The sequence below is a fragment of the Nerophis lumbriciformis genome, linkage group LG22 (assembly GCF_033978685.3).
Source record: "Nerophis lumbriciformis linkage group LG22, RoL_Nlum_v2.1, whole genome shotgun sequence".
In the NCBI taxonomy this organism is placed as follows: Eukaryota; Metazoa; Chordata; class Actinopteri; order Syngnathiformes; family Syngnathidae; genus Nerophis; species Nerophis lumbriciformis.
In genome coordinates, this window is record NC_084569.2 from 35,453,978 (window position 1) to 35,481,037 (window position 27,060).

General features: G+C 39.4%; 1 protein-coding gene across 1 annotated transcript in view; it reads right to left on the reverse strand.

The window, feature by feature from the left end:
• Positions 1-27,060, reverse strand: part of ap2a1 (adaptor related protein complex 2 subunit alpha 1) — a 70,380-nt gene that overhangs the window by 25,143 nt on the left and 18,177 nt on the right. Inside the window, exons 3-13 of the mRNA XM_061973787.1 lie at positions 26,124-26,335; positions 16,268-16,461; positions 16,048-16,177; positions 12,979-13,080; positions 11,115-11,374; positions 10,317-10,485; positions 9,965-10,102; positions 9,530-9,712; positions 5,622-5,719; positions 5,308-5,539; positions 1,513-1,701 (exon numbers count right to left, since the gene is read on the reverse strand). Of these exons, the coding sequence (XP_061829771.1) occupies positions 1,513-1,701; positions 5,308-5,539; positions 5,622-5,719; positions 9,530-9,712; positions 9,965-10,102; positions 10,317-10,485; positions 11,115-11,374; positions 12,979-13,080; positions 16,048-16,177; positions 16,268-16,461; positions 26,124-26,335 (1,907 nt within the window). The remainder of the gene's footprint in view (positions 1-1,512; positions 1,702-5,307; positions 5,540-5,621; positions 5,720-9,529; positions 9,713-9,964; positions 10,103-10,316; positions 10,486-11,114; positions 11,375-12,978; positions 13,081-16,047; positions 16,178-16,267; positions 16,462-26,123; positions 26,336-27,060) is intronic.

Sequence of the window (27,060 nt, forward strand, 5' to 3'; positions counted from 1 at the left end):
CAGATACCTGCCATCTTTTCTTGGAAGCTAGTTCATTAATGTCGGGGCTCAGGCTTTGAGCTGAGGCAACCTTCATTATCGAACAAAGGTGTTCATCAGTCATTATATCCCGTAGTCCACCCGGACCACAGTCTTGGGGGCGTGCCTTAAAGGCACTGCTATTAACGTCCGCTTTTCATCCATTCTAACAACGTGCCGGTCCAGTCACAGGTATATGTGCGGCTTCTGCCCGCACACACAAGTTAATGCAACGCATACTGGATCAACAGCGATACAGGTTACACTGAGGGTGCCCGAATAAACAACTTTAACATTGTTAGAAATATATGGCACAATGTGAACCCACACCAAACAAGAATGACAAACACATTGCTGGAGAACATCCGCACCGTAACACAACATAAACACAACAGAACAAATACCCAGAACCCTTTGCAGCACTAACTCTTCCGGGACACACACACACACACATTCCTTGTAGCGTCCCGGAAGACTTAGTGCTGCAAAGGGTTCTGGGTATTTGTTCTGTTGTGTTTATGTTGTGTTACGGTGCGGATGTTCTCCCGAAATGTGTTTGTCATTCTTGTTGGTGTGGGTTCACAGTGTGGCGTATATTTCTAACAGTGTTAAAGTTGTTTATATCGCCACCCTCAGTGCATTCACTTGAGTGTGCATGCAGAAGCCGCACTTATCATGTGACTGGGCCAGCACTCGTTGGATTGGATGAAGATTTTCGGGAGGGGCGCTGTAAATTTTGAGTGTCCTGGAAGAGTTGTCAGGTATGAGAGTTGTCAATAATGAGAATTAGCGGTGAATGCGGTGTGACCGCGGCACCGCTGATTACTGCGGCGGGCCAGCTCTAGGGTTAATTTGATATTGCTTCAAGGGCCAAATTTGAGTTTGACACCCATGATCTAGAGGGTCTGAACACTCACTAATGACTAAATAAAGCCGCTAAGTTTGCAACACTGATCCCTTGTACTCGTTTTGACGGATCGGGTGCCTATGAGGAGTGTTGAAGCAGAGGTACCGTCCTGCATCCAACATCGACATCCTACATTCACACAGTCCCGCTACAATATAGTGGGATAATATATACAATATGTTTATGAGGGTAACAGGTAGCGCTGACTCTAATTGTGACGGTCAATATATATTTGTGACGTGCCGCCACAAGTAAAAGAATGTTTTAGATTGTACTTAAACATGAAGTGAATTAGGGCTGTCTTAAAATAGTCAGAGATGAATCTGATAGGACTATCAACCTCACAGTCAACTGATATTAATATTTGATTGATTTGATTGACTTGTGAGACTATGACAGCTGCTGGATTCATAGCGGCAGCACTATTTTTCCCCCGCAGATGTTCACCATCAAACAACTTCAACAAATGATTTACAATGTAAAGCAGACAAAAGAAATCTGACAATTGGAGGAACGAATGCCGGATTGTGTGTACTGGTCTGCGTGTGTGAGTGCAACTCAAAGTAGGCCGCAAAAAGTCTGCTTACAGCATTGGAGGAAGCCATTGCTGTTATGTCGGGGCCTCGTTCACCGCCACCATTCAGCTCCCCTCCTTCCCGTTTGTTGTCTTCAAGGTCTGTCACGGACACTGCACCAGGACCCTTCTTCTTCTTCAGCTTAGCCAAGATTGAAGATTCTCTCTCGGGGAAAGGAGGCATTTCCTCCAAAACGGTGGCCTAAAAGAACAGGAAAATGAATGGAATGTTGACTTGAAAAAGGTCACTATAGATAGACAAATGCACGAAAGTGAACCAGAAAACAGTAAGTAAATATAATGGTAGGGCTATTCAACTAGAGGCTCTAGAGGTCATATCTGTCAAAAATCTGAGGATCAAGGTGCTGGACTAATATTCTTATTTTGAGAACAAGTGTTATTTCCTTGTCTATTACATGTCAGTTACAAGTTTCTGAAATAAAAAGGCCCTGTTGTCTAAAATACAAATGTCCTGCAATGGATACTGGCTTTTAAGAGGTTAACAACACCTTATAAGTCTTACTTCCCCAAATGGCTCTTCCTCAATTCAAACACAAGCAATGTGTCTACACTGGTCCAAGTTCCTCTATACCAGGGGTCGGCAACCTTTACCAGTCAAAGAGCCATTTTGACCAGTTTCACAAATTATAGAAAACAACGGGAGCCGCAAATTTTTTTGAAATTTTAAATTAAATAACACTGTATACAAAGTTTTTTATTTGCTTTGTATAAACCAGGGGTCTCGCTGCCCACACCTTTATGTGGAATTTGAAAGCTGGTGCGGCACGCGGGTTTTAAATGAATGGCATATAGCACCCACTATAGCCAGCGAGCCTGATCAACCACCCTTTATATGGGGCTTCCGCTAGCTCACGTAGGTGACAGCAAGGCATACTTGGTCAACAACCACACAGGTCACACTGACGGTGGCGGTATAAAAAAAAACAACTTTAACACTCTTACTAATAATGCGCCACACTGTGAACCCACACCAAACAAGAATGACAAACAAATTTCGGGAGAACATCTGCACCGTAACAGAACATAAACACAACAGGACAAATACCCAGAATCCCATGCAGCCCTAACTCTTCCGGGATACATTATACACCCCACCCCCGCTACCAAACCCCCGCCCACCTCAACCGACGTGGGGGGGGTGTTGATGTGTGAGGGAGCAGGGTTGGGGTGGGGGCGGGGTTTGGTGGTAGCAGGGGTGTATAATGTAGCCCGGAAGAGTCAGGGCTGCATGGGATTCTGGGTGTTTGTCCTGTTGTGTTTATGTTGTGTTAAGGTGCAGATGTTCTCCCGAAATGTGTTTGTCATTCTTGTTTGGTTTTGGTTCAAAGTGTGGCACATTATTAGTAAGAGTGTTAAAGTTGTTTTATATGACCACCGTCAGTGTAACCTGTGTGGCTGTTGACCAAGTATGCCTTGCTGTCACGTACGTGTGCAAGCAGAAGATGTGTATTGTATAACAAGTGTTGGGCTGGCACGCTGTTAATACAGATTGTAGAGGGCGTCAAATGTTGTACCATCATGGCACGCCCTTATTATAGCCCTTATTATAGCCGTAAGGGTGAAAATCGGTGAATATTAATCCCGGGAGTTTTCTGCGAGAGGTACTAATATCCGGAAGTCTCACGGGAAAATTGGGGGGTTCAGCAAGTGAGCTGCTGAGCCGCATCAGAGTGATCAAAGAGCCGCATGCGGCTCCGGAGCCGCGGGTTGCCGACCCCTGCTCTATACAACAAGGGCGCTTTGCTGTTTTTAAAAGCTTGCTTACTGCAAAAGAGCTATTCAAAGATATGACAGCGCTAAAATGTTTTTAGAAATGTTCTGCAAAAACGTAAGTCCCTTCCAAGTTTTGAACTGAACTCAGGTGCCGGTCTGGTATCATTTCTACACCGGACTTGAAGTAAATATTTATGTGTAGGGATGTTTCGACCCCTCCACTCTTTTAATTGTCCCCTTCCATATTGTTAAAAGAAAATTAACTTAATTAAAAATAAATATTACACAAATTTGCTTTGTCTCCAAAAACACAAAGCGCAGATTTTGATGTTCTGTTCAGATATATTAGCATGTATTGATCCATAGGATTGGTTTTAGCATCTTTAAAGCAGAAAATGGATCAATCTGGCCTCGCAATCTTCAATTGCTATGTATTCGACCGCTTTTGACACCCTTAGTCTTTAGATCAAACTGAAACTTTTAGTTGAATAGTTACCCAGTAGCTTTTATAATGATTATGTTAAGGTAACGTGCGGAGTTCCTCAGGGTTCGGTTCTTGGCCCTGCATTCTTTAGTATTTACATGCTGCCGCTAGGCGACATCATACGCAAATACGGTGTTAGCTTTCACTGTTATGCTGATGACACCCAAACTCTACATGCCCCTAAAGCTGACCAACACGCCGGATTGTAGTCAGCAGGAGGCGTGTCTTAATGAAATTAAACAATGAATGTCCGCTAACTTCTTGCAACTCAACGCCAAGAAAACAGAAATGTTGATTATCGGTCCTGCTAAACACCGACATTTATTTAATAATACCACCTTAACATTTGACAACCAAACAATTACACAAGGCGACTCAGTAAAGAATCTGGGTATTATCTTCGACCCAACTCTCTCCTTTGAGTCACACATTAAGAGTGTTACTAAAACAGCCTTCTTTCATCTCCGTAATATCGCTAAAATTCGTTCCATTTTGTCCACTAGCGACGCTGAGATCATTATTCATGCGTTCGTTACGTCTCGTCTCGATTACTGTAACGTATTATTTTCGGGTCTCCCTATGTCTAGCATTAAAAGATTACAGTTGGTACAAAATGCGGCTGCTAGACTTTTGACAAGAAGAAGAAAGTTTGATCATATTAGGCCTATACTGGCTCACCTGCACTGGCTTCCTGTGCACTTAAGATGCGACTTTAAGGTTTTACTACTTACGTATAAAATACTACACGGCCTAGCTCCATCCTATCTTGCTGATTGTATTGTACCATATGTCCCGGCAAGAAAACTGCGTTCAAAGAACTCTGGCTTATTAGTGATTCCCAGAGCCCAAAAAAAGTCTGCGGGCTATAGAGCGTTTTCTATTCGGGCTCCAGTACTATGGAATGCCCTCCCGGTAACAGTTAGAGATGCTACCTCAGTAGAAGCATTTAAGTCCCATCTTAAAACTCATTTGTATACTCTAGCCTTTAAATAGACCCCCTTTTTCGACCAGTTGATCTGCCGTTTCTTTTCCTTTCTCCTCTGCTCCCCCTTATCCCTTGTGGAGGGGGAGACACACAGGTCCGTGGCCATGGATGTAGTGCTGGCTGTCCAGAGTCGGGACCCCGGGTGGACCGCTCGCCTGTGTATCGGTTGGGAACATCTCTGCGCTGCTGACCCGTCTCCGCTCGGGATGGTTTCCTGCTGACCCCACTATGGACTGGACTCTTACTATTATGTTGGATCCACTATGGACTGTACTCTCACAATATTATGTCTGACCCACTCGACATCTATTGCATTCGGTCTCCCCTAGAGGGGGGTTACCCACATATGCGGTCCTCTCCAAGGTTTCTCATAGTCATTCACATCGACGTCCCACTGGGGTGAGTTTTTCCTTGCCCTTATGTGGGCTCTGTACCGAGGATGTCGTTGTGGCTTGTGCAGCCCTTTGAGACACTTGTGATTTAGGGCTATATAAATAAACATTGATTGATTGATTGATAATGCTCATTGCAACTTTACGGGTGGGTTGTTTTTTTTCTCTCCCCATTTTCAATATTAAACAAAATTCCATCCAACAAGAACTAACCAAGACATCGGTGCTGGCAATAGAAGAGAGCTTCAAATACTCCACAGCACGCTGCTGCAGTTCTACATCAGAGTTACGAATCTGGCTGTCGCAGCGCAGAACCTCCTGGATTGTAGTCTTGGTCTCTGGGAACAAGTTGATGAATTTGATGTAGGCCGACAGCAGCAGGGCACGAGTCGGGACGGAGCACAAATGGAACTTGGAGTGAAGGAGGTTGAACTGGACCAAGGGACTAGAAAACACATCAAGTTACTCTGAGTGCTGCTAACGAAATATTATGCTGCTATTGAGGTTTAAAAAAAAAAAAAAAACACCTGGAACGGGGGTCACCAGCAATGAGATTACCAAATTCTCCAAGAATGTATCCTCCAACCTTCACCATGTTTTCATGACAGGCAGGTGCCTGCAGGGCCTGAAAGAAAGAACCACTTATTATACATGCCATGATAACATGATTAAGGGCTATACAAATAAACATTGATTGATAAGCAGCAGGAACATCCTTGTGCTGTAAAACCTCTTAAAGTGACATCTCTTGAATTAGCCAACTTACGTCGACATTAGCAGTTGTCAACACAACCAAAAAAAATATTGTATGCACATTTATCACTTAAATCAGTGACAAGGACAATTTTGAAAATATTTTTGAACCTCAAACACCAGTGTACGTGCATTAACAACACACTTTCAGAAGGTCAACACTCTTCAATTGCTATGCACAGGCCTATTTACAACTGTTCTGAGTAGGGTTGTATGGTATACCGGTATTAGTATAGTACCGCGATACTAATAAATTATTTTCGGTATTATGCCGTCCCTGAAACGTACCGGTCCTGCCCGCCCCTGCGCCCGCATCGAAGTTACGTCGTGACATTGCTGGTTTACGAGCAGAGGAGCATGTTCGGCGGCACACAATCACAGAGTACCGTATTTTTCGGACTATAAGTCGCAGTTTTTTTTCATAGTTTGGCCGGGCTCCAGTGCGATTTATATATGTTTTTTTCATTCTTTATTATGCATTTTCGGCAGGTGCGACTTATACTCTGGTGCGACTTATACTCCGAAAAATACGGTACTTACAAGCAGACACAGTGTGTAGACAGAAAAGGGAGAACAGATGCATTTTGGCTTAAAAACTAACGATTTAGGTGAAGTTATAACACTAAAACGCCCTCAGGAAAAGGTGCTTTAAGACATGGCTTGCTAGCTAGCGGCTAACATCCATCCGCCATGGCGACAAATAAAGTGAGTTTCTTACAAGTATCATCCCTGCAGGACGAGGAATAGCTAAACATGCTTCACTACACACCGTAGCTCACCAGCGTCAAAATGTAAAAACAAACGCCATTGGTGGATCTCTACCTAACATCCACTGTAATGATATCAACAAGTACAGGCACGTATCTAGTCGATACTACTATGATTGAGATTTTTTGGCATCACAACTTCTTCTTTCGTAAAATGTATATTATGTTTATAAACTCAGGAAATATGTCCCTGGACACATGTGGACTTTGAATATGACCTACTGTATGTATGATCCTGTAACTACTTGGTATCGGATTGATACCCACATTTTTGGTATCATCCAAAACTAATGTAAAGTATCAAACTACAGAAGAATAAGTGATTATTACATTTTAACAGAAGTGTAGATAGAACATGTTAAAAGAGAAAGTAAGCAGATATTAACAGTAAATGAACAAGTAGATTAATAATACATTTTCTACCACTTGTCCTTAATAATGTTGACAAAATAATAGGTAGATAAATGACACAATATGTTACTGCATATGTCAGCAGACTAATTAGGAGCCTTTGTTTGCTTACTTACTACTAAAAGACAAGTTGTCTAGTATGTTCACTATTTTATTTAAGGACTTAATTGCAATGAGAAACATATGTTTAATGTACCCTAAGATTTTTTGTTAAAATACAGCCAATAATGCAATTTTTTTGCGGTACCCTTTATTTCGAAAAGTACAGAAAAGTACAGAAAAGTATCGAAAAATGTTTATAACCGGTACCGAAATCAAAATATTGGCATCGTTACAACACCAGTTCTGAGGTTCCTTAACTGTTTAGAGGTCTCTTTTAAATCGCACATATATTTACTTTCCTGCACAGGTTATGTACATTTCTTTATAGAAGTGTGACTCTATTTTATGTTCAATTGCACACATTAAAGTTTGTAATTTGTTTACTCTGAATCATATAGGAGACCTTTTAAATCTGGTTTTGGGTTTATTATATACAAAAGAGGGGGAGGGGCCAGCGGTTGTTTGTTTACTGTTTATTGTAACTAATGTCTTGCATACTGCTACTGGATGTCTTGAATTTCCCTAGGGATCAATTAGTATCCATCTATCCATCTATATAGGGGGAGTCATGACGTCATTGTGTCTATTGCGCCCATAAAACCCACAAAAAAACAAACATCAAAAAGCGTCAACAATACCCCATTTACATTTAGTGATCTTTTTAGTGATTTTGTCAACTTTTTAGAGCGCTTTATAAGCTGAATAGAGTGACTTCTATTGGATCCATTGTTGGCTGACTTTTGCAAACAAGTTAGAGTCTATAAAAAGAAAAAAACATGTGTGCGCTTGTCTTACATAGGTATTGTGAATGATGAGCAAAATAAAAATAAAAAATTCAGGTCCCCTTTTAAGCACACGTCCTTTTTACAAAGCTTCTATTCAAGTCAGTTTCAAGAATGTAGAGCTGAATCATCTAACATAATTGTTTATCTCAGGATATCTCACATAGAGCAGGTCTACACATATTTTTCATGACAGTAACCCTAATAATGTTAACTCAATGAACAACCCTACCGCTCAGCTCACTCAGAAGTTCTCGGCTCATTGCCGAACATCTGGAGTTTCCTTTTCATCCAATAAGCTCGTTTTGATGAGAAAGTTGTTAAAGTTGGCACATAGTTGCTACGTCAAACAGCCACGCTTTACTTTTTAAAAACTCTCGCCATTTCAGTGCCATCCTTGCTCTTTTTACAGTCCATGTTCTTGTTCCGAGAGCGAATAATAGAAAGGCGTTTAATTCGCCAAAATTCACCCATTTAGAGTTCGGAAATCGGTTAAAAAAATATATGGTCTTTTTTCTGCAACATCAAGGTATATATTGACGCTTACATAGGTCTGGTGATAATGTTCCCCTTTAAGTGCCCTGGCTGCCGCTACTCCAATCAGCGCAGGTGCAAGCAATCACCTGCTCCTGTTGCATCTGGCAGCAGACTGATGCAGTAGCAACGCGCAAGACCTTCTTGTAAATGATCCACTCAACAGAAAAAATAAAACAGTAAGATGCAAAGACCTAATTCAACTTGACCATCATCTTTGTAGTTAGCGTTTCGTGCAGTTTTTGCAATTGGTTGACAGCACGATGCACACCCTGAACTCCATTGTAAAGATGGTTTCTACATTGGTTGTTTGTTCCATTTTCTTTTATGCTAAAGTCTACCATGTTCACATTGGTTAAGTTTGTAGTTATGTTACCTTGATTTTGGTTTTGTTTATATATTATATGTGTAATATTTGAATGATGATAAATTAATGTGCTGTGGGAGTTGTGGATGTCACCAATGCGACAGTTTGAGGAAACACTTAGTTGCTTTTCCAAACACATCTTTGATGGTGAACTACTAACATGAAAATGCTAAACCGGAAGTGCTTAAAGTTTAATGGCTTTGTAAATATACTAAGACAATATATTTGTTCTATCTTTGGCCAAAGTAAAACAAAGAAAACAATCTGAAGTTGTCTTAATTTTTAAGTTAATATGCCAAGATTTTACCGGTCCGGCTCACGTGGAAATAGATTTTCCTCCATGCAGCTCCTGAGCTAAAATTTGTTGAGTTAAGAGGAAATTAGCATTTACTCGTAATTATTGCGTTAACTTTGACAACCCTATTTTTTACATAACTTTGTGATAAGTGTCAATGATGAATTTAAAAATACAACAGAACATGTCAACATACTCAAAAACAGGCTACTGTCGGCTGCAACCACACCAAAACAACATCAGCAAACTCAACTGTCCTCCTCGTTACGCACCCAAGCACACAAAGGCAGGACATGTTATGTTATGTTTACGGCAGTCAGAAATAACAAAACTCTTAATGCTACACAACTGCCAGGTCGCTACAGTCAGTCACAGTGATAAAGGACCACCTGTATTGTGTGAAGTTGCAATCAATGTAACATACCTCAAAGACCGTCTTAGCAGCATAGCCTTGGACATCATCGCGGTTAATGACAATCTGGATGACACGGTACCAGACCTCTTCGCTGACATAGTCGCCAGCAATACGGATGAGGTTGAGAATGGTGTCAACGTACCACGAGTAATCGACAGCGTACTTCTCAGCCAGTATGGCTACTTTGAGGACCTGGATGACAACAAAAAGCTCAGTCATTAGATTGTGTTGACATAATTCTTGAATAAAATCAGATTAGTTTTTTGTAAATCAATCTATTCAATTGCTATTGTTCAGGTTGAATTGCCTTAAGTATTTGGCACTGAACAGAAAATATCTAGAAATCTCATGTGCCAGTAGTTCTAACCTAATTTAGTTTAATCACTTGAGTGTACAGTAACTACGAAGATAATAGCCCATTCTTATTTGAGCGGTTTTACACACCATCTCCTCTCTGATGGAGTAGTCTGCTGTCTCAAGGTAACTGAGCATCTCAGCTACGATCTGCTTGGCATTGCTGCGATCACACATGGCATACAGCAGATCTGCCGCTCTCTGTCGAACACTAACATCTCTCTCCGTCTGCGGATACCAAAAAACAAACAGTCGAGATAAATCTATCAAACTGAAATATTAGGCATGTAGTGTATCAGTTGTATTGTATGGTTTTCAAAGCAAATTGTGATTTGTTGGAAAATGGAAACGGGTGATTAAATACAGTGTGGATTTAAATCTGAGTGTTATTGCTACACTATTACACTGTAATTTGATTCTATATCCAAGTGCAATGCATCACCTTTAGGGCATTTATGACCGTCTCAATGTGCGTCTTGACTGCTTCATGTGAAAACTCAGAACTGGCCAAAGTACACATGCTTTCCAAAGCCAGGTAGCGCAGGTTAGTCTCTCTGTGCTGCAGGAACTGGCCCAGCTGATTACAGGCTCGCACAAGCAGATTGGGCTCACTGTGCAGGACAACACACAGTGGAAAGAACATTTCAGCAAAACACAGTTACAGTGGAACCTGCCTAAGTCGGACACATTTATGTCGACAACCCGTCTATGTCGACTAACTGAACAAGTGACAGTCCAGTTTTTTCTTATTACTAAAAAGTGCCTGCTTAAGTTGGTGTCAACACACAGGGTTGACTCCTCTTGTTTACAAAAAATGAGGTCCAAAGGTATAATTTCTTAGAAAAATCACAGCACCTTCAGTTTAAATTTTTTTTTAAAACAATACCTTTATTTTTCCACAGCAACTTGTTTTTTTTAGGATGTTAGCCACTAGAAGAAAGACTTTTGCATGTACAAAAGCTTTGTGACATACAATGAAATTACTGCAGCAGCTCAGTTAAATAAGAGTATAATATTTATGAAATCACAAGAATCTAAATAAAATATGAACAAATGAAAAAAAATGATTGTAGGTTAAAAAACCTTTATCAACGCCCATTCATTTTAAAACTAGTTTCGGTTGTCAGTTCGAGGGCAGTCGACATAAATGGGTTCCACTGTACATAAATACAAAATTGTATCCTGTAGTGGTTATGTATGTTATCTGTGTCTTTTCTTGCACTAAAAATAAAGTTCATACCTGTCGTAGTGGATGATAAGAGAAATAGCCTCAAAAAGGATAGCATTCTTAGCATTAGAATGCTGCACTTTCTTTGACTTGGGTGGTTCCTGGGCCTTGTTGAGGATGGTTTCTAGACACTCCACCAGACGGCCCTTTACAGCTCCATCTTCGGGTGGAGGATAGCATTGCAGAAGACGCAGAAGCTTGCAAGAGAGCCATGGTGCTGGAACAAAGTAGTAGGTGTAGTCCTGCAGGTCGGTGGAGGCTGATGACACAATCTAAGTAACCATTATTACATGTTAGAGAAATAGGGGTGGTAATAAAAATAAATTCACATTTGAATCAGGATTCAAATTTTTTAGGCATTCTTCACGCTAACTTGTTGCGCATATATGTCATACATGGCGTACACTCTTTTTCATGGCAAAGTTCAGATGTATCAAGAGTGAAATGAACGTATAAATGTGCCAACTACACGCTGGCAAATGCACGCTTCTACAAGTTTTCAATCCTTTGGCGACACTTAAAAGTGATGCTGGAAACTGTTCTAATAAACACATGTGAAATCAATTATCCTCAGACTCAGTGATGTGCGCATCAGAGGCACAAGTCATGTGCAAAACAATACCGTTCAAAACAATGGCTGCTTTAGCAGAATTAGAAGACTTTGTAAATAGTGCAATGAAATGAAAATGTGTTTTCAGAGAGAGGATTTTCTTGTTGATGACTTGTTGATTTTCATTTAAAATATCCCTATTTTCTTGAGAAATGTACAATATTTTTAATTTAAATGTTGACAGGTATAAAGTGTGTCTGTCCCTGAGTCGAACCATGCCAGCTGTCTGGGAATTAACAAGTCAGCCGTCAAATTCCCATACAATTAAGCTGAACAGGTCAACTTTAAAACACATTTACAGCGAGAGCCGGTGTTCCTAATGTAATAACTGCTGTAGGGCTGCAACTAACGATTAATTTGATCATCGATTAATCTGTCGATTATTACTTCGATTAATAATCGAATAAAAGAGACAAACTACATTTCTATCCTTTCCAGTATTTTATTGGGGGAAAAAACAGCATACTGGCACCATACTTATTTTTATTATTGTTTCTCAGCTGTTTGTACATGTTGCAGTTTATAAATAAAGGTTTATTAAAAAAATAAAAATAATAAAAATAATAAAAATTGCTTCTGCGCATGCGCATAGCATAGATCCAACGAATCAATAACTAAATTATTCGCCAACTATTTTTATAATCGATTTTAATCGATTTAATCGATTAGTTGTTGCAGCCCTAAACTGCTGTCAACTGGACACACATCCCTATAAAAGCACCATTACTTGATAAATGTATGTACGCCTTCTTTTGAGATATCTCTTGAATGTGTGTTGAATAAAGTCTATCCAACCCCATGTCAACATCAAACATTTTGATTCGATCAAAGTGCAGATCATATGTGATGCGCAAATGCAATGAACCAACATTGTAGTGATGTGGCCTGCAGGGTTCAACGAACGTTTTATACCTTCTAAGTAACAGCATTGTGGCTAATTTCCCGTCTTTACAGCATTTTGAGTCAGTGGTTAAAGTTAGTGACTCGCTGTTTTTTGCACGTTAAACTACATCATCACTTTCAATGAAATTATTTTTCATACCGTCTTAAGGTTTTTTGCGGATAAGGGAATCTCAGGCGCATGGCTAATTTAAATATGTTTTGGCCATTTACTGTACATGGGGCAAGCAACAGGGAAGGGACCAGCATCTCCAACATGTGTGCTCAAATCTAAATGTGCCTGGATTCATGAACAACCTTGCATGTTATTAGTAACATGTTCTGCATGACAGTAAATGCAATGCATTCAGTTCAAGTGTGACTTACTCTGCTGAGTCGAGACACTGCCAGGGAAACACAGGTCTTGAACTCATCTGGATTCTTCTGGCTCAAACAAGTGATAAGTGAGATGGCTGCCGTCACCACTCCCTATAAAAAAATAAGGGTGAATAAGGGTTAATCCTCAGCAATGTTCCCTCTAAGGTGCGCGCCTGTGCAATTGCGCACTGCTCAAGCGTCCTCTGCGCACGGCAAATCTATGCCACGCACAAAATCAAATAAAAAAATAAGCGCATAACAATTTTCGACACACGGACACGACAGAGAAAAGTTTTCGTCATCATTGTTCAAATATTGTAACGTCTGTCGAGACGCTTTGAGGACATGAATTCCATCGATCACTTTACTGAGCAAAACGCTTTAATGTCGGCCATAAACACATCACCAAAACATTAGTAAAAAAAATTATATCTAGCAAAACTGGTCATTTTCTGCAGTACAAACCAGACCAAAACCAACTTTGTTATATCAACAGCAGCCGCTCGCTCTTTCTCACTTGCGCCAACACATGCACATATGGCACTTAGCCAGTGATGCGTTTACAGCCACACAAAAAGTCGGACAACTCCAACACCACACATAAAGTGTAATTCCAGGTCGTTACACTATGATTTACCAATCAATTGTGTGCTTATTCTAGTGTAATTTATTAGGAATCTTAATTTATAAATATTAATCATGAAATGCTGTTAGTATATTAAATAAATACTAATAAAAATATATTTTTTACAAACAGGAAGTTGCAGGAATGTACACATGATCCCCTGCTTACATCTCATTGTGCAACATGTGAATGTTTTATTGGGAACTAAATGCAATGTCTGAAAGGGGTACAAATTATTTCCAAAGCAGGAACTCCACCCAGACAAACAATAAAAGTACACAGTTCATGAAAAACAATATTTTTTGTTATTGTCATTGTAAGTGGGCCTAAACACTTACATTAGAAAATAACCTCATGGAAATGACTGCTGTCATTTGATTCTAATAATAAGAGAATGTTGTCTGTCTATATGTGTTGGCCCTGCGATGAGGTGGGGACTTGTCCAGGGTGTACCCCTCCTTCCGCCCGAATGCAGCTGAGATAGGCTCCAGCACCCCCCGCGACCCCGAAAGGGACAAGCGGTAGAAAATGGATGGATGGATGGAGATTTAACTTGTTATTTAGTCAGGTTTGGGATAAGTGTGCTGCTGGTGTAGCCACAATTTGCACGTCTGATGTTGCTCCCATGGGCTCCACTGAATGCTCAGGGAGTTTTTGCGTTTGCTCACACACATGAAAAATTAGAGGGAACATTGATCCTCAGTGATAGCTCAGCGCAGCAGATAATAGACAAAAATCCTTTATCAATAGATATAGAAAACAATTGATATAAACTGTTGACTTGAATTAGATTTAGTGTCCTTATAGTTACAGGCGTACTTTTTGTCTTGCAGAGAGCGCCATCAAACACTTACCATTCCCAATTTAAAGCAAAGAAAATAAATCAATGAATATGCAGGTGAGCGAATGCCGTTGGGGATCAACTTTACTTAGATTCATATAAAAAGGGGCACCAGCTAAAAAGCCTGTAAAAATTACTGTCCCACAAAAGGAATAATATTAAAGGCCTACTGAAACCCACTACTACCGACCACGCAGTCTGATAGTTTATATATCAATGATGAAATCTTAACATTGCAACACATGCCAATACGGCCGGGTTGGTTTACTAAAGTGCAATTTTAAATTTTGCGCGACATATCCTGCTGAAAACGTCTCGGTATGATGACGTCAGCGCGTGACGTCGCGGATTGTAGAGGACATTTTGAGACAGCATGTGGGCCAGCTATTAAGTCGTCTGTTTCATCGCAAAATTCCACAGTATTCTGGACATCTGTGTTGGTGAATCTTTTGCAATTTGTTCAATGAACAATGGAGACAGCAAAGAAGAAAGCTGTAGGTGGGAAGCGGTGTATTGCGGCCGACTTCAGCAACACAAACACGGCCGGTGTTTCATTGTTTACATTCCCGAAAGATGACAGTCAATCTTTACCATTGGCCTGTGGAGAACTGGGACAACAGAGACTCTTACCAGGAGGACTTTGAGTTGGATACGCAGACACGGTACCGTGAGTACGCTTCCAAACATTTGATCGCTTGCCCGTACGTGCGTGCCGCTATGTGCATGTCACGTACGTAACTTTGGGGACTTTGGGGAAATATATGTGCTGTATGAACTTTGGGGAGGTGAACGGTACTTTGGGCTGTGGGATTGAGTGTGTTGTGCAGGTGTTTGAGTTGTATTGGCGGGTTATATGGACGAGAGGGGGAAGGTGTTTGTTATGCGGGATTAATTTGTGGCATATTAAATATAAGCCTGGTTGTGTTGTGGCTAATAGAGTATATATATGTCTTGTGTTTATTTACTGTTTTAGTCATTCCCAGCTGAATATCAGGTCCCACCCGCCTCTCACAGCATCTTCCCAATCTAAATCGCTCCCACTGCCCTCTAGTCCTTCACTCTCACTTTCCTCATCCACAAATCTTTCATCCTCGCTCAAATTAATGGGGAAATTGTCGCTTTCTCGGTCCGAATCGCTCTCGCTGCTGGTGGCCATGATTGTAAACAATGTGCAGATGTGAGGAGCTCCACAACCTGTGACGTCACGCTACTCGTCTGCTACTTCCGGTACAGGCAAGGCTTTTTTTTATTAGCGACCAAAAGTTGCGAACTTTATCGTCGATGTTCTCTACTAAATCCTTTCAGCAAAAATATGGCAATATCGCGAAATGATCAAGTATGACACATAGAATGGACCTGCTATCCCTGTTTAAGTAAGAAAATCACATTTCAGTAGGCCTTTAATATTGGGGCACACTTTCATGCGCAGCCCCATCATTGGATGCTATGAGGATTTTGCTTATGCACATAGGTATTATATTGCCTCTGTATCATTAGAACACTCGACATATCAGTGTAGAAGTGTTATTTCCTAGCAAACAAATTATCTATTATTATTCAATCAATATTTAAAACCCTTTTAATTTAAAATCCAATTAAACCCAATTCTTACCATATGTTGGTCATTGAGAAGGTGCACCACGCGGGATGTCCACTCCCCCATCAGCACCAAGTCAGGGGATGTCTTATAGAGGCGCAGCAGACAGAGGGCAGCTGACTGCTTCACACTATCCATGGTATCTCTAGGGTACAATGTTGAAGTTAAGTGTCGCCTCAAGGAGGAAAAATGACAAAACCACCATAGAAAACTAAATCAGATGTCTCCCACTTACCCAGCAACCAAGATGCGCGGGATTTCACTGGCGAAGGCCTCCGCCATCTCACGGCTACCAACGTTGGCAATGCAGTGAAGAGCCAGGCACATGAAAGTGGGGTTGCGGCTGGACAGGTCATTTTTGATGGCGTTGTTAATCAGACGGATGAGCTCACTGTTGCTGTTGACCAGCACTGAGATGAAGAGGTAGCCCTGGAGAATGAAAGGGAAGGATGAGATAGGAATGATAACCAGTACCATTGCTCAACACAAAATAACCCAATCGAAATATGTTCCTACTTTTATGCACTCCCTGCGATCCCAATAAAGTCATACTATTTGTTTTTAATACACAGTGCCAGACCCGAACATACCTGATTTATAGATATCTTTCATGTCAAACAAGTCTTTAACTTGTTCTTTCTTTTACACAAAATTAAATGGCCTTATCGTAAATGTCTAATTTACATGGCATTTTTAATTTGTGTCTATGGTAAGTTTGTCAGTGGTTCACAATTTACGATCTGCTCTTTCTATCACAAGTGCTGGAGGAATTGCTTTAAGTAAATTAGATTATTTCGGAGGGCAATGCCTTCTATTAGGAAAGTTTGTGAAATGCTGTTTCTCTGTTTACGGAATTGGTAGACTTCACTGCATTGACAGGCAGATGTATGGCGTCACATTAGTGCCAAAAATCCGAGCGCATAAAAACTGTTATCGCGCGCTGATTCTCCACTTCGCGTGGTGCCTTTTTCCGCGCGCGCGACGCCTTTCTGCGCGCTCTCTGTGTACTCCTGGCATCTCTGCTCGCGCTGTCATGTTTCTTTTTGGCACTTTGGGGGCGGGTATGCTTAGACACGGCCCCTTCTTTCTGATTGGTCAGGCGAAAAATGCTGAAAAATGCTCAGAGCCAATCAGAAGTATAGCAGGGCGGGTCATCGTCAATATGTATCAAGATTTACGGAGGAAGAAGTAGCTAAAAAAATGTTGCGCGCTGATGAAGGTTATTTCATACCACATAAACACAATACAGGGTAATACAAAATGTGACCCAAATAAATAATAAGACAACAAAGACCATAATCACATCTTCAGCCAGAACTGGTCCACCAGCAATAACATCCAACCATAACATTATTTTATATTTTCACTTCTTCTTGAACATTTGTTTTCTAATTTATGGAATTTCTTTTGATTCAGCCATAAAATTAATGAAATAATCTTTGAATTTTGTTTTTAAAATGTTAAAAATAGCTTTTAATAATGTATTCTGAAACAGTTTAAAATAATCAGAGAACTGACTAACACTGACCCTACACAACTATGTTGCACAATTAAGTCTTTTTTTTTTTAAAGCGAAAGAGGTAATTTCAACAGGTACAGCATCCTATGTCATATCTACATGTAATAAGATTTGTAACAAGGCAAACCGTTTGTAAATTGGTCGAAAATCGAGCAAGTTATGGTCATTAAATTAGTACATGTACCATTGACATCAATGTAATGATTGAGGCTAGCTGTCCGAGGTAAGATGGCTACAACGTTGCTACACTGGAGAATGATTGGTCATATGAAAAATGCTCACAGCCAATCAGAAAGAAGGGGCCGTCTAAGCATACCCGCCCCCAAAGTGCCAAAAAGAAACATGACAGCGCGAGCAGAGATGCCAGGAGTACACAGAGAGCGCACAGAAAGGCACCGCGCGCGCACAGAAAGACACCTCGCGCGCGCAAAAGGGTGTCGCGCGCGCGCACGAAGTGGAGAATCAGCGCACGATAACAGTTTTTATGCGCTCAGATTTTTGGCACTAATGTGACGCCATACAGATGGACCATGTACCGTAGAGTCAGCCATGGATTACAATTGGGTCTACGAGCATGACAACGGACAAAAAAATACACCCAAGGCAACAAGGGACTGTCTCAAGAAGAAGCAAATTACAATCCTCAAATGGCATACCCAGTCTCCAGACTTTAATCCTATTGAAAATCAATAGCATACATTTAAACTTACACAATCAGAAATTGTTTTCCAATTTACTAACATTAATAGTTACTCATTTCTAAAAATCACAATAAAAAGGTCAGATAGGTGGTTAAGCACTTTTTCTTGCAAGAGACATCAAAACAAGGGAACATTTGAAGACAAGCACCAGACATAACTACTTGTGCTTTGTAGATAAAAATGATAAATGCCACAGTGGGTGATTAAACGTAGACTTCCTGACACAAAATAACCTTTTCTTTAGAATGTACAGCTCAACTAGCACATTTTCTTATAATCTCTATTGAGTTGCACATGTGAATTGGGCCAAGTGGATTTGTGTGGAACCCTGTGGGAACTCAAGGAATGTGGTGTAGTTTTGGACCTGCTCGTCACAGTTCCGTGGAAGTTGAGTCTCATACAATTCAGATATCCAGACCTGCCAACTTTAAGGAATTGGCCCTTGGGCCACACTTTCGACAACCCTGCTTTTATGGCTCATCAAGGTTGAGCGTGTGACATGCTGTCAAGTCACATGAGCAACCAACTGTTGTGGACTGTATAGCTTGTTAGCCTCAATCATCCCAAGCGGTAATTAAAGAGAAAAGGGAAGTGTTATAAGAGCTGAACTTAATCATGACTAGACAAGGAAACATCACTTAATTTGGCTGTCACACAAAAACATTGCAAGTGCACTTTGAAATCTTTTATAACTTTGTACGCATTACTATACCTTAACCGTGGTTACCTGAAAGACGGCGTGGGTTGATTAACGGTTAGTCAATGCATAGATGAGTGTGGGAACTCCCACTGGTGTGCTGGCTGGTACATTTCACTACAAAATACACCCTAAAGGGACTTCAGATCTTACTGTTACCAGGCTTTGAGCAAATAAATGACATAAATTAAATCAAATCATTTGGGGTCTTTTTTAAGTTGCTTTTAATTATGCACGCAAATAACCTGTGATACTCATGATTAATCCAAATTCGAAAGTGTGCTTATTCTAACAAAAATAATTATCATTTGACTGACAGCACTAATATTTACATGTGTTTACTTTATTTATGGATAATTATATTTATATATTGTTCAAAATAAATCCTATATGGGGAAAAAGATGCATCAATTGTGATAATCAAAATAATTCTTATAATTGTTGAGCAATTCAATCAAATCGAATTGTGCCCCAGGTGGTGCACAACTACACACTTACTCATAAATGCTATTTTTGCTCGCAACCAATGTTCCCCCTAATTTTTCATGTGTTTGACAAAATACACAAACTTCCCAAGCATCCAATGGACCACATGTGAGCAACATTAGATGTGTACACTGTCACCACACCAGCCGTTTCCTCACTTCCCTGCTCCCTGTAAGTTTATTGTAGATCGTAAATCATGCCTCTCACCTGGACATGAGACGTCTGAGTAGGTAATCCAACAAGTTGGGACAATTTGAGAGCCAATTTAGGACCTGGAACTAGTGAGAACGAAACGAAAAAGGCTTGTTGCCCCCAATCGTGAGGATTATGAGACATTTTTAATCAAAATGGGAATATATGAACATCCCAGGAGTCAGCATCCTAATGACGGCAGACCTTGCACAGTAAGTGATGTTTTATTATGTTTGTTTGCTCTCATAAAGTCTGCAATGAGCAGAAATCAGTGATGCGTTTTTTAAATTAATGCGCCGTGTATGCTTAAAATGATCAAAATACGTAAATATTAAATGTTATTATAAATGTGCCTGTTAAGTTAAAGTTAAAGTATCAATGATTGTCACACACACTAGGTGTGGTGAAATGTGTCCAACATTACATACGTATATACTTACATCATGTATATAAAACCCTATTGGAGGTGTTTGGACATTTTTTTAGGGGCTCTACAGGCAGAATTGAACAGCTCCCATAATCTCTATTGTAAGCAGAATTTTGATCGCAATTATTTATTATTTAGAATGCGTTAAAAAAAAAAAACATCCGTCGTCATCTCCCTCATTGGGATTGTGAACGATAGGCAAAATTCCAAAAAAAAGTGCTGTTCCCTTTTGACGACTTGGCAGTTACAGTTTGTGTGGTGTCGGAGTCTTCCAACAGTTTTTGTGGCCGTAAACGTATCACTGGTTGAGCAGAGTGTTAGCGTCTTCTGACGCAAAAGAAAGAAATAGTGGATGCTCTCAATACGATACAGTATGTAGTTGGTTTTGGTGGGATTACGGCTGAAAATTACCAGTTTCGCTAGATAGTAAGGGTGTAACGGTACGTGTATTTGTATTGAACCGTTTCGTACCGGTTTTGCGGTGTGTGTGTGCGCGCGCGTGTGTGTGTGTGTGTGTGTGCGTGTGTTAGGGACAACAAAGCCCTGTCTGTCTGTTATTTCACTTGAACGCCATGCTGTTCAGGGATGAATAGTCTCTCCTATTGCTATTGTACTATTTTTTCAGCTATAGTTACATTAATCATTAGAAATGCAGCAGCCTAGTTTTGAATGGCAGGGTCCCTGCTATCACACGTTGATAAAAATATAACATTTATATAATAAAAATCAACTACAGGCTTCCCAAATGCAATAATAAATTAGGCATGATGATTTGACTTGAAACTGTTTAATGTTGCACTTTTTATATGAAGAAGAAAAGTTTTGTCATTGTATTTAATCTGAGCAACAACTTGAGGCAGTTTAATGTTGATTAACGTGGGCAGAATTATTATAGTGTTCCCAATGTTAAAAGGATAAAGCCATTGTTTACAAATTTGGTAAATAAATAACCAAAAAATGTATATTTTGTTGTTTTCTTACTGTACCGAAAATGAACCGGACCGTGACCTCTAAACCGAGGTACGTACCGAACCGAAATTTTTGTGTACCGTTACACCCCTATTAGATAGTAGTTTTGTTGCTGATGTTGTCTTGGTATGGTTACGGCCAACAGTAATCAGTTTTGCTCAATAAAATGATTGATGCAGAAACATCCTTCTCCTCCTTAAAATGTCTCGGCAGAGGTCGTCATTGTTTTATTTGTCGTGACCACTTTTCACCTGTCACTCACATAATTGCTTTGCAAAATATGTGTTTATTTTTTAGAGTTTAGGTTGGATTTTGGATTTGGTGCGCTGCATAGATTGACCGTACGTAGAGGGCACGGCAGCAGTGCCCATTTGCGCAGCCATGCACCTTAGAGCAGTGGTCCCCAACCTTTTTGTAACTGCGGACCGGTCAACGCTCGAAAATTTGTCCCAAGGACCGGGGGTGGGGGGGCTTTATGGGTAGGGATGATGCTCGAAACCGGTTTTCCCGGTTGTTCGAATCCCTTTTTGAGAACCCGTTATCGAGACCACTATAGTAAAGAAAAAGAGTTGGTTCTTTATTCGAATCCCTGGGAACAACTCCCGTCCCGAAAAGAAATGACGTCACGTAGCTCAGTCATTTGTCATGGTGGGGTGCAGCGTGCGGTTCGTTCCCGGGCCGAAAAACTGACGGCTCCGGACGAAAGCGTGCAGGTAGGAGATGATTTATTTCTCATAAATCATACAAATTACAACAGACAGGAACAAAACAAAAGGAAAGCGTGCCATTCGCACGAGAAGCTAAAGCAAAAACTTACTTAGCACAGAAATACTAGAAGCTAAGGTAACTAAGCACAGGAATCATGAGCTCGAAAACCAGAATGCCAACGTAACTGTTGCAAATGCAAACAATGAAGCCACGACGAGTGACCGGAAAAGGCAGGCTTAAATAGAGTCTCTGATGAGCAACAGGTGCGCGTACAAGACAGGTGAAAATCATAAGTAACCATGGTGACTAAAACAAAGCCCCGAAGTGCACAAAACAACTAAGGAAGTCCAAAACTAACAGAACAGAACATAACATAACAAAACATGATCCGACCACATCATAATACATCACAGTTTCATATCAATTCACTTTACAGGAGTAGGAAGAAGTAAAGCTTATTTAATTCTACTCCTTTCCCACTTCATACAAATATATACATCATTTACTGACCTTTTTATAATAAAATATCTGTGAATTAGTATATACAACAGTTTTGTAATATGTAATTAATTAATTCAGTCATTATTAATATAGTGAGATGAAGAATATCTTATTTTCAATAAGGTTGAAAGTATTTCTCATAATTCTTCTTCTTTGTACTTTGTAAGCACTATTCATTTGAACAACCTCTTAAACTGGATCATATCAGTACAATGTTTCACTTCTTTACTTCATCCATTCCATCATTTAATTCCACATCATTTTAGCTATTTGCAATTTTACCAAATCATCGAACTTTAAAATTTTTGACTCAATAAATAAAGTGTTTGTATGTTCTCTATATCCAACATTATGTATCAGTCTAATTAATTTTTTTTGTAACACGGTTAACGAATGTAGCGCATATTTGTAGTTATTTCCCCACATTTCTGCACAATAACTCAGATATGGTAATACTATAGTAGCGAGCAGTAGAGAATGTGAAGTGATTTGTTAAACCAAATAGTGTTTTTTTTCCATATACAACAATCTATCTGGACTCGATAAGAGAATCGATAAGGAATCGGTTTGATACGAGGATTCGATAATAGGCTCGAACTCGATAATTTCTTATCAAACATCATCCCTAGCTATAGGGATTTTTTTTTTTGTCATAAAAAAATACAATCATGTGTGCTTACAGACTGTATCCCTGCAGACTGTATTGATCTATATTGATAAATAATGTAGGAACCAGAAATATTAATAACAGAATGATTTAATACAAATAAAATATAAATTGGTACCGACCCGGTACCAATCGATCCACGGACCGGTACCGGGCCGCGGCCTGGTGGTTGGGGACCACTGCCTTAGAGGGAGCACTGCTCCCAACCAAACGCTTACCAATTAGCGGAGTGATAGCTTGTATACCAAAAAACTTGTGTAGGTGTGTATTTGGGGTTTTCCCAATTGCAAAAGAGTTGCCTCATATTCGGGTTAGTATGGCATTCCCTACAATATTATTGAACTCCAGACTTGTGTTAAGGATGACACCAAGGTATTTGATCCCCGGTTGTGTCAACATTGTAGGTCAAAAATGTCTGTTTTAGTGTGGTTTATTTATAAATATATGTTTGTGTATAATAATATGTAAACTTCCATATAATTACAATAGAGGAGAATAGACATGTTTTTTTTTTACATTTCGGTTTTAAAATGTCTCAAGTTCAATGCCCTTTAGCTGTACAATTCCGAAGATGAAAAATAGGCCTTGAAAGTTGAGTTTGAACTGTCACCACACATGACGTCAATACTTCCGTTTAGAGAACAAACACCAAAAGGATTCTCCACAAGTATGCTTTTTCTTTAGTGTATAACACTATACACAGTACGTTTCTATGCACTGAATTAGTCTGATTCACCAAATAAATCTTTTTTCTATTTTCACAAGTGTATGTGAAGACCGTGACCTTGTTTACATGCACTCTCTAATCCGACCGTTGGCCAAATACAGTGTGCCTCTACTATGCTGTAGGGCAGTATTTCTTAACCGTAGGCTCATTGTTGGGCCTCCAAAAAATATCTGTTTTTCAGCTGTGGTCCATATGAGCCGCTACGGTACACAGTTCTAATACACATTTCCAACCACTTTGGGCAGTAATGACAATATCAAACAAACAAAAACAGTCTGGAGCTAAAGTCATAGAAAAGTTTCCTTAGTTTCTGTGGTTTATCCGTTATACCGTGCTCAATACTATACGTTAGGTCAGGAAAAAACACAAGAGGCTATATCAGGTTTCCCTGCAAAACAGGCTTGTAGGGATGATATATATGTATATATATATATATAGATATATATATATATATTTACACACACACACACACACAGTATATACACACTTTATACTGTCTCAAAAGTGTGTATTTTTTGTACTACAATAGGGACTTTAGTTCAGGCTAGAACCATTTATTTATGTTTACATTCTTCTTTTTGGGAGAACGCTGCTTCACTGAACGAATACAAATTTTTCAGTTTACAAATCATGTACAAGAAACAATTAAGTTTGTTAATGGAGGTTCCACTGTATATTTATCAGATTTTTTTATATAATTACTTTGTTTACCTGTGTTTTAAAAGCTGGTTTTAAGTCAATATATGCATAAATTGATTTAGTTTTTTGTGAAACACACTGAGTGATGGCAAACAAAAGTGATGAAAACCATAGAGCCAGAGATGGACTTTATCCCCACCTGCGAATGTGGTATGCTCTGTCCTGGCTGTTCAGTACAATAAGGCTTTAGTGTCAATAAGTTGAACATTTTAACAATAAAAGAACAGAATAAACCCCATAAACGCAGCTGCATCAAGTATACGCACTTTTTACATACCTGCCAACTTTTGAAATCAGAAAAACCTAGTAGCCAGGGTCCAGGGGCCGCAGGCCCCGGTAGGTCCAGGACAAAGTCCTGGTGGGGGGTTCAGGCTTCGCCCCCCGACGCAAAATGATTATTAGCATTCAGACAGGTTAAAATGTTGCTAAAACCATCACTTTTCTATCAGTCACAGTGACTTTTCAAAACAAAAATATTACAGCAAAAATCATATGGGTTGATTGACATGTTTATTCTGTAAGATAACTTCAATAGTTTGAAATTATTTTGACAGTTAATATCAGTTATCCTGTCAACCTTTCACAAGACTTCAATTTGTTAATTGAAAGTATAAACAGTATAAACACTTTTTACAGTAAACAAATGGTAAAACAGTACTAAACAATTCCATTAAAAAAAAATTGGTGTCATTATTAACTTTCTGTCCAAGCTTGTATAATCGACTGCCTTGTTCAATTGTAAAAAATATTCTGTGCCTAAAATTCACATTTCTATCACAATTATCATACTGTAAACATGGTAAGCTAACTTCATTAAAACTAATAGTCCTGTCAATAGCATGGAATTACAATTCAAATGTAGTTTTTTTGTAAGCCTTTCAAAAAACTTCAAAATATGAAAAATTAATGAAAATTAATTTAAGCCATCAGACACTTGAAAAGTGGCACATCACATCTCTAATGTAATCATTTTAACTTTTCAACAGAAATAGCACTGCAAAAATATTAAGGACATACTTCTGTATTTTGGTAGTTATGCTGTCAACATTTAACAAGATTTCTTCAACTTGGACTTAAAAGCATAAATAGTATAAACACTTTTAACAGTATAACAGTACTAAACAATTCCAATAGATAACATTGGTGTCATTACCTTTTTGTGGCTAAAATCCGAAAAACGTTGAAAGTTTTCCACTTGTATCGCTAGCAACGGCATTAGACTTGTGTTTTTTTTGTCCCAACGTGGTCTTTTACATCGCTAATTCCTCCGTGTCCGATCGAAAAATCTTGTCTGCACAAGGTGCAATTCGCGTAGTTTTCACCCTTTTTGGAACGGATAATTATTCCCGGATAGGCTTTTGAATATTCTTTACGGAATGACTGCAGTTTTCTTTTCGGTTTAAGACTCGTTTGCGATGTTTCTCCGGCTGATTCCATGATCATTCGCTCGTTTGGAAACAATGACAACAGGTGCCTCGTGCTTGGCAGCGGTGCTATAAATAGCCTTGCGCATTTAAAAAAAAAAAAAGTTTTTTAATTAATGAAAAACCGTATTTTTTTATCACTGCAACCGTAACAGGTTGATGAAAACCGTACTAATTACGGGAAAACCGGAGTAGTTGGCAGGTATGTTTTTACACTTCAAGTGTTTAGAATGTTAAAATGCTCTTACCTATACAGTAAATAAGGCTACATAATGATCTAACAGATTAAGAAAACACAAAAAATTGCCTTTATATGATTTCCCATAGACAAAATCTGCTGTGCTACTAAAACAAAGACATTTACGATAACTTACAATCTGCTTTTCTGTGTACTTGTTGGAACTCAGCAGGTTGACCGCCTCCATGTGTCCAAAGTCAATATCATGGCCAAGCAAGAAGATAAACAGCAACTTGCAGACATATTTCTTCTTGCTGTAGCCATCAAGAGCCTTGTCCCCTTTGAATTTGGAGCGAATGTTGGCCAGCTCTTTATTGATCCGTTTGATCTCCGCTTCCTTGCTTTTACCTGCCATGGGAAAGACAGTGGTACAGTGTAAAGAGTCAATAATATTGTAGCATCGTGGCTGTGGCCAATTCTACAGGATACTTTCAAGCCAATTAATCATGCTACATTTGATGCCACTTTTCGAAAACATACACAGTGGGCTACAACAAATACCTTTTGCGCTATCTGTTCGCCCTCACTTATAAATAGGGATGGGTACCTTTCACACTTGAATCGATACAGTACTAATTCCCCGCACCTGGGAATAAATACTGGTACTCAATGGTAACAATTTTCGGTACTTTTGATTATGTTCAAATGTGTTAATAAGTGTTAATTGTTTAATCATTAAATAAAAACCATTTATTTAAGACTAAGCCGTGCTGTGCAGTTATTTGTTTTCTTACACTTCTGTGCTTCATTTTCAAGTACTTTGGTGTAATATTGTTTGTGACATTTGAAAAAAAAAAAATTATAAAAAGAGGCAGCAGAAAAAAGTGAATTCATATTTGTAAATATTTATTTTAATTAAATTACCGTTTGTCTCCTCAGCATCCAATTACAATTACATGCACATGGGTCATGGATCAATTATGCAAATGAGAAAATGGCGTCAACACTACCAATCATTTAATTTGTCATTTATTTCAGGCAATGACGCAGAAAAAGTACAAGGTGGACAACATATCATAACATTGATTAATATGATGCAAAAGGGAATGTACAATATTACATGCTTTTACTTG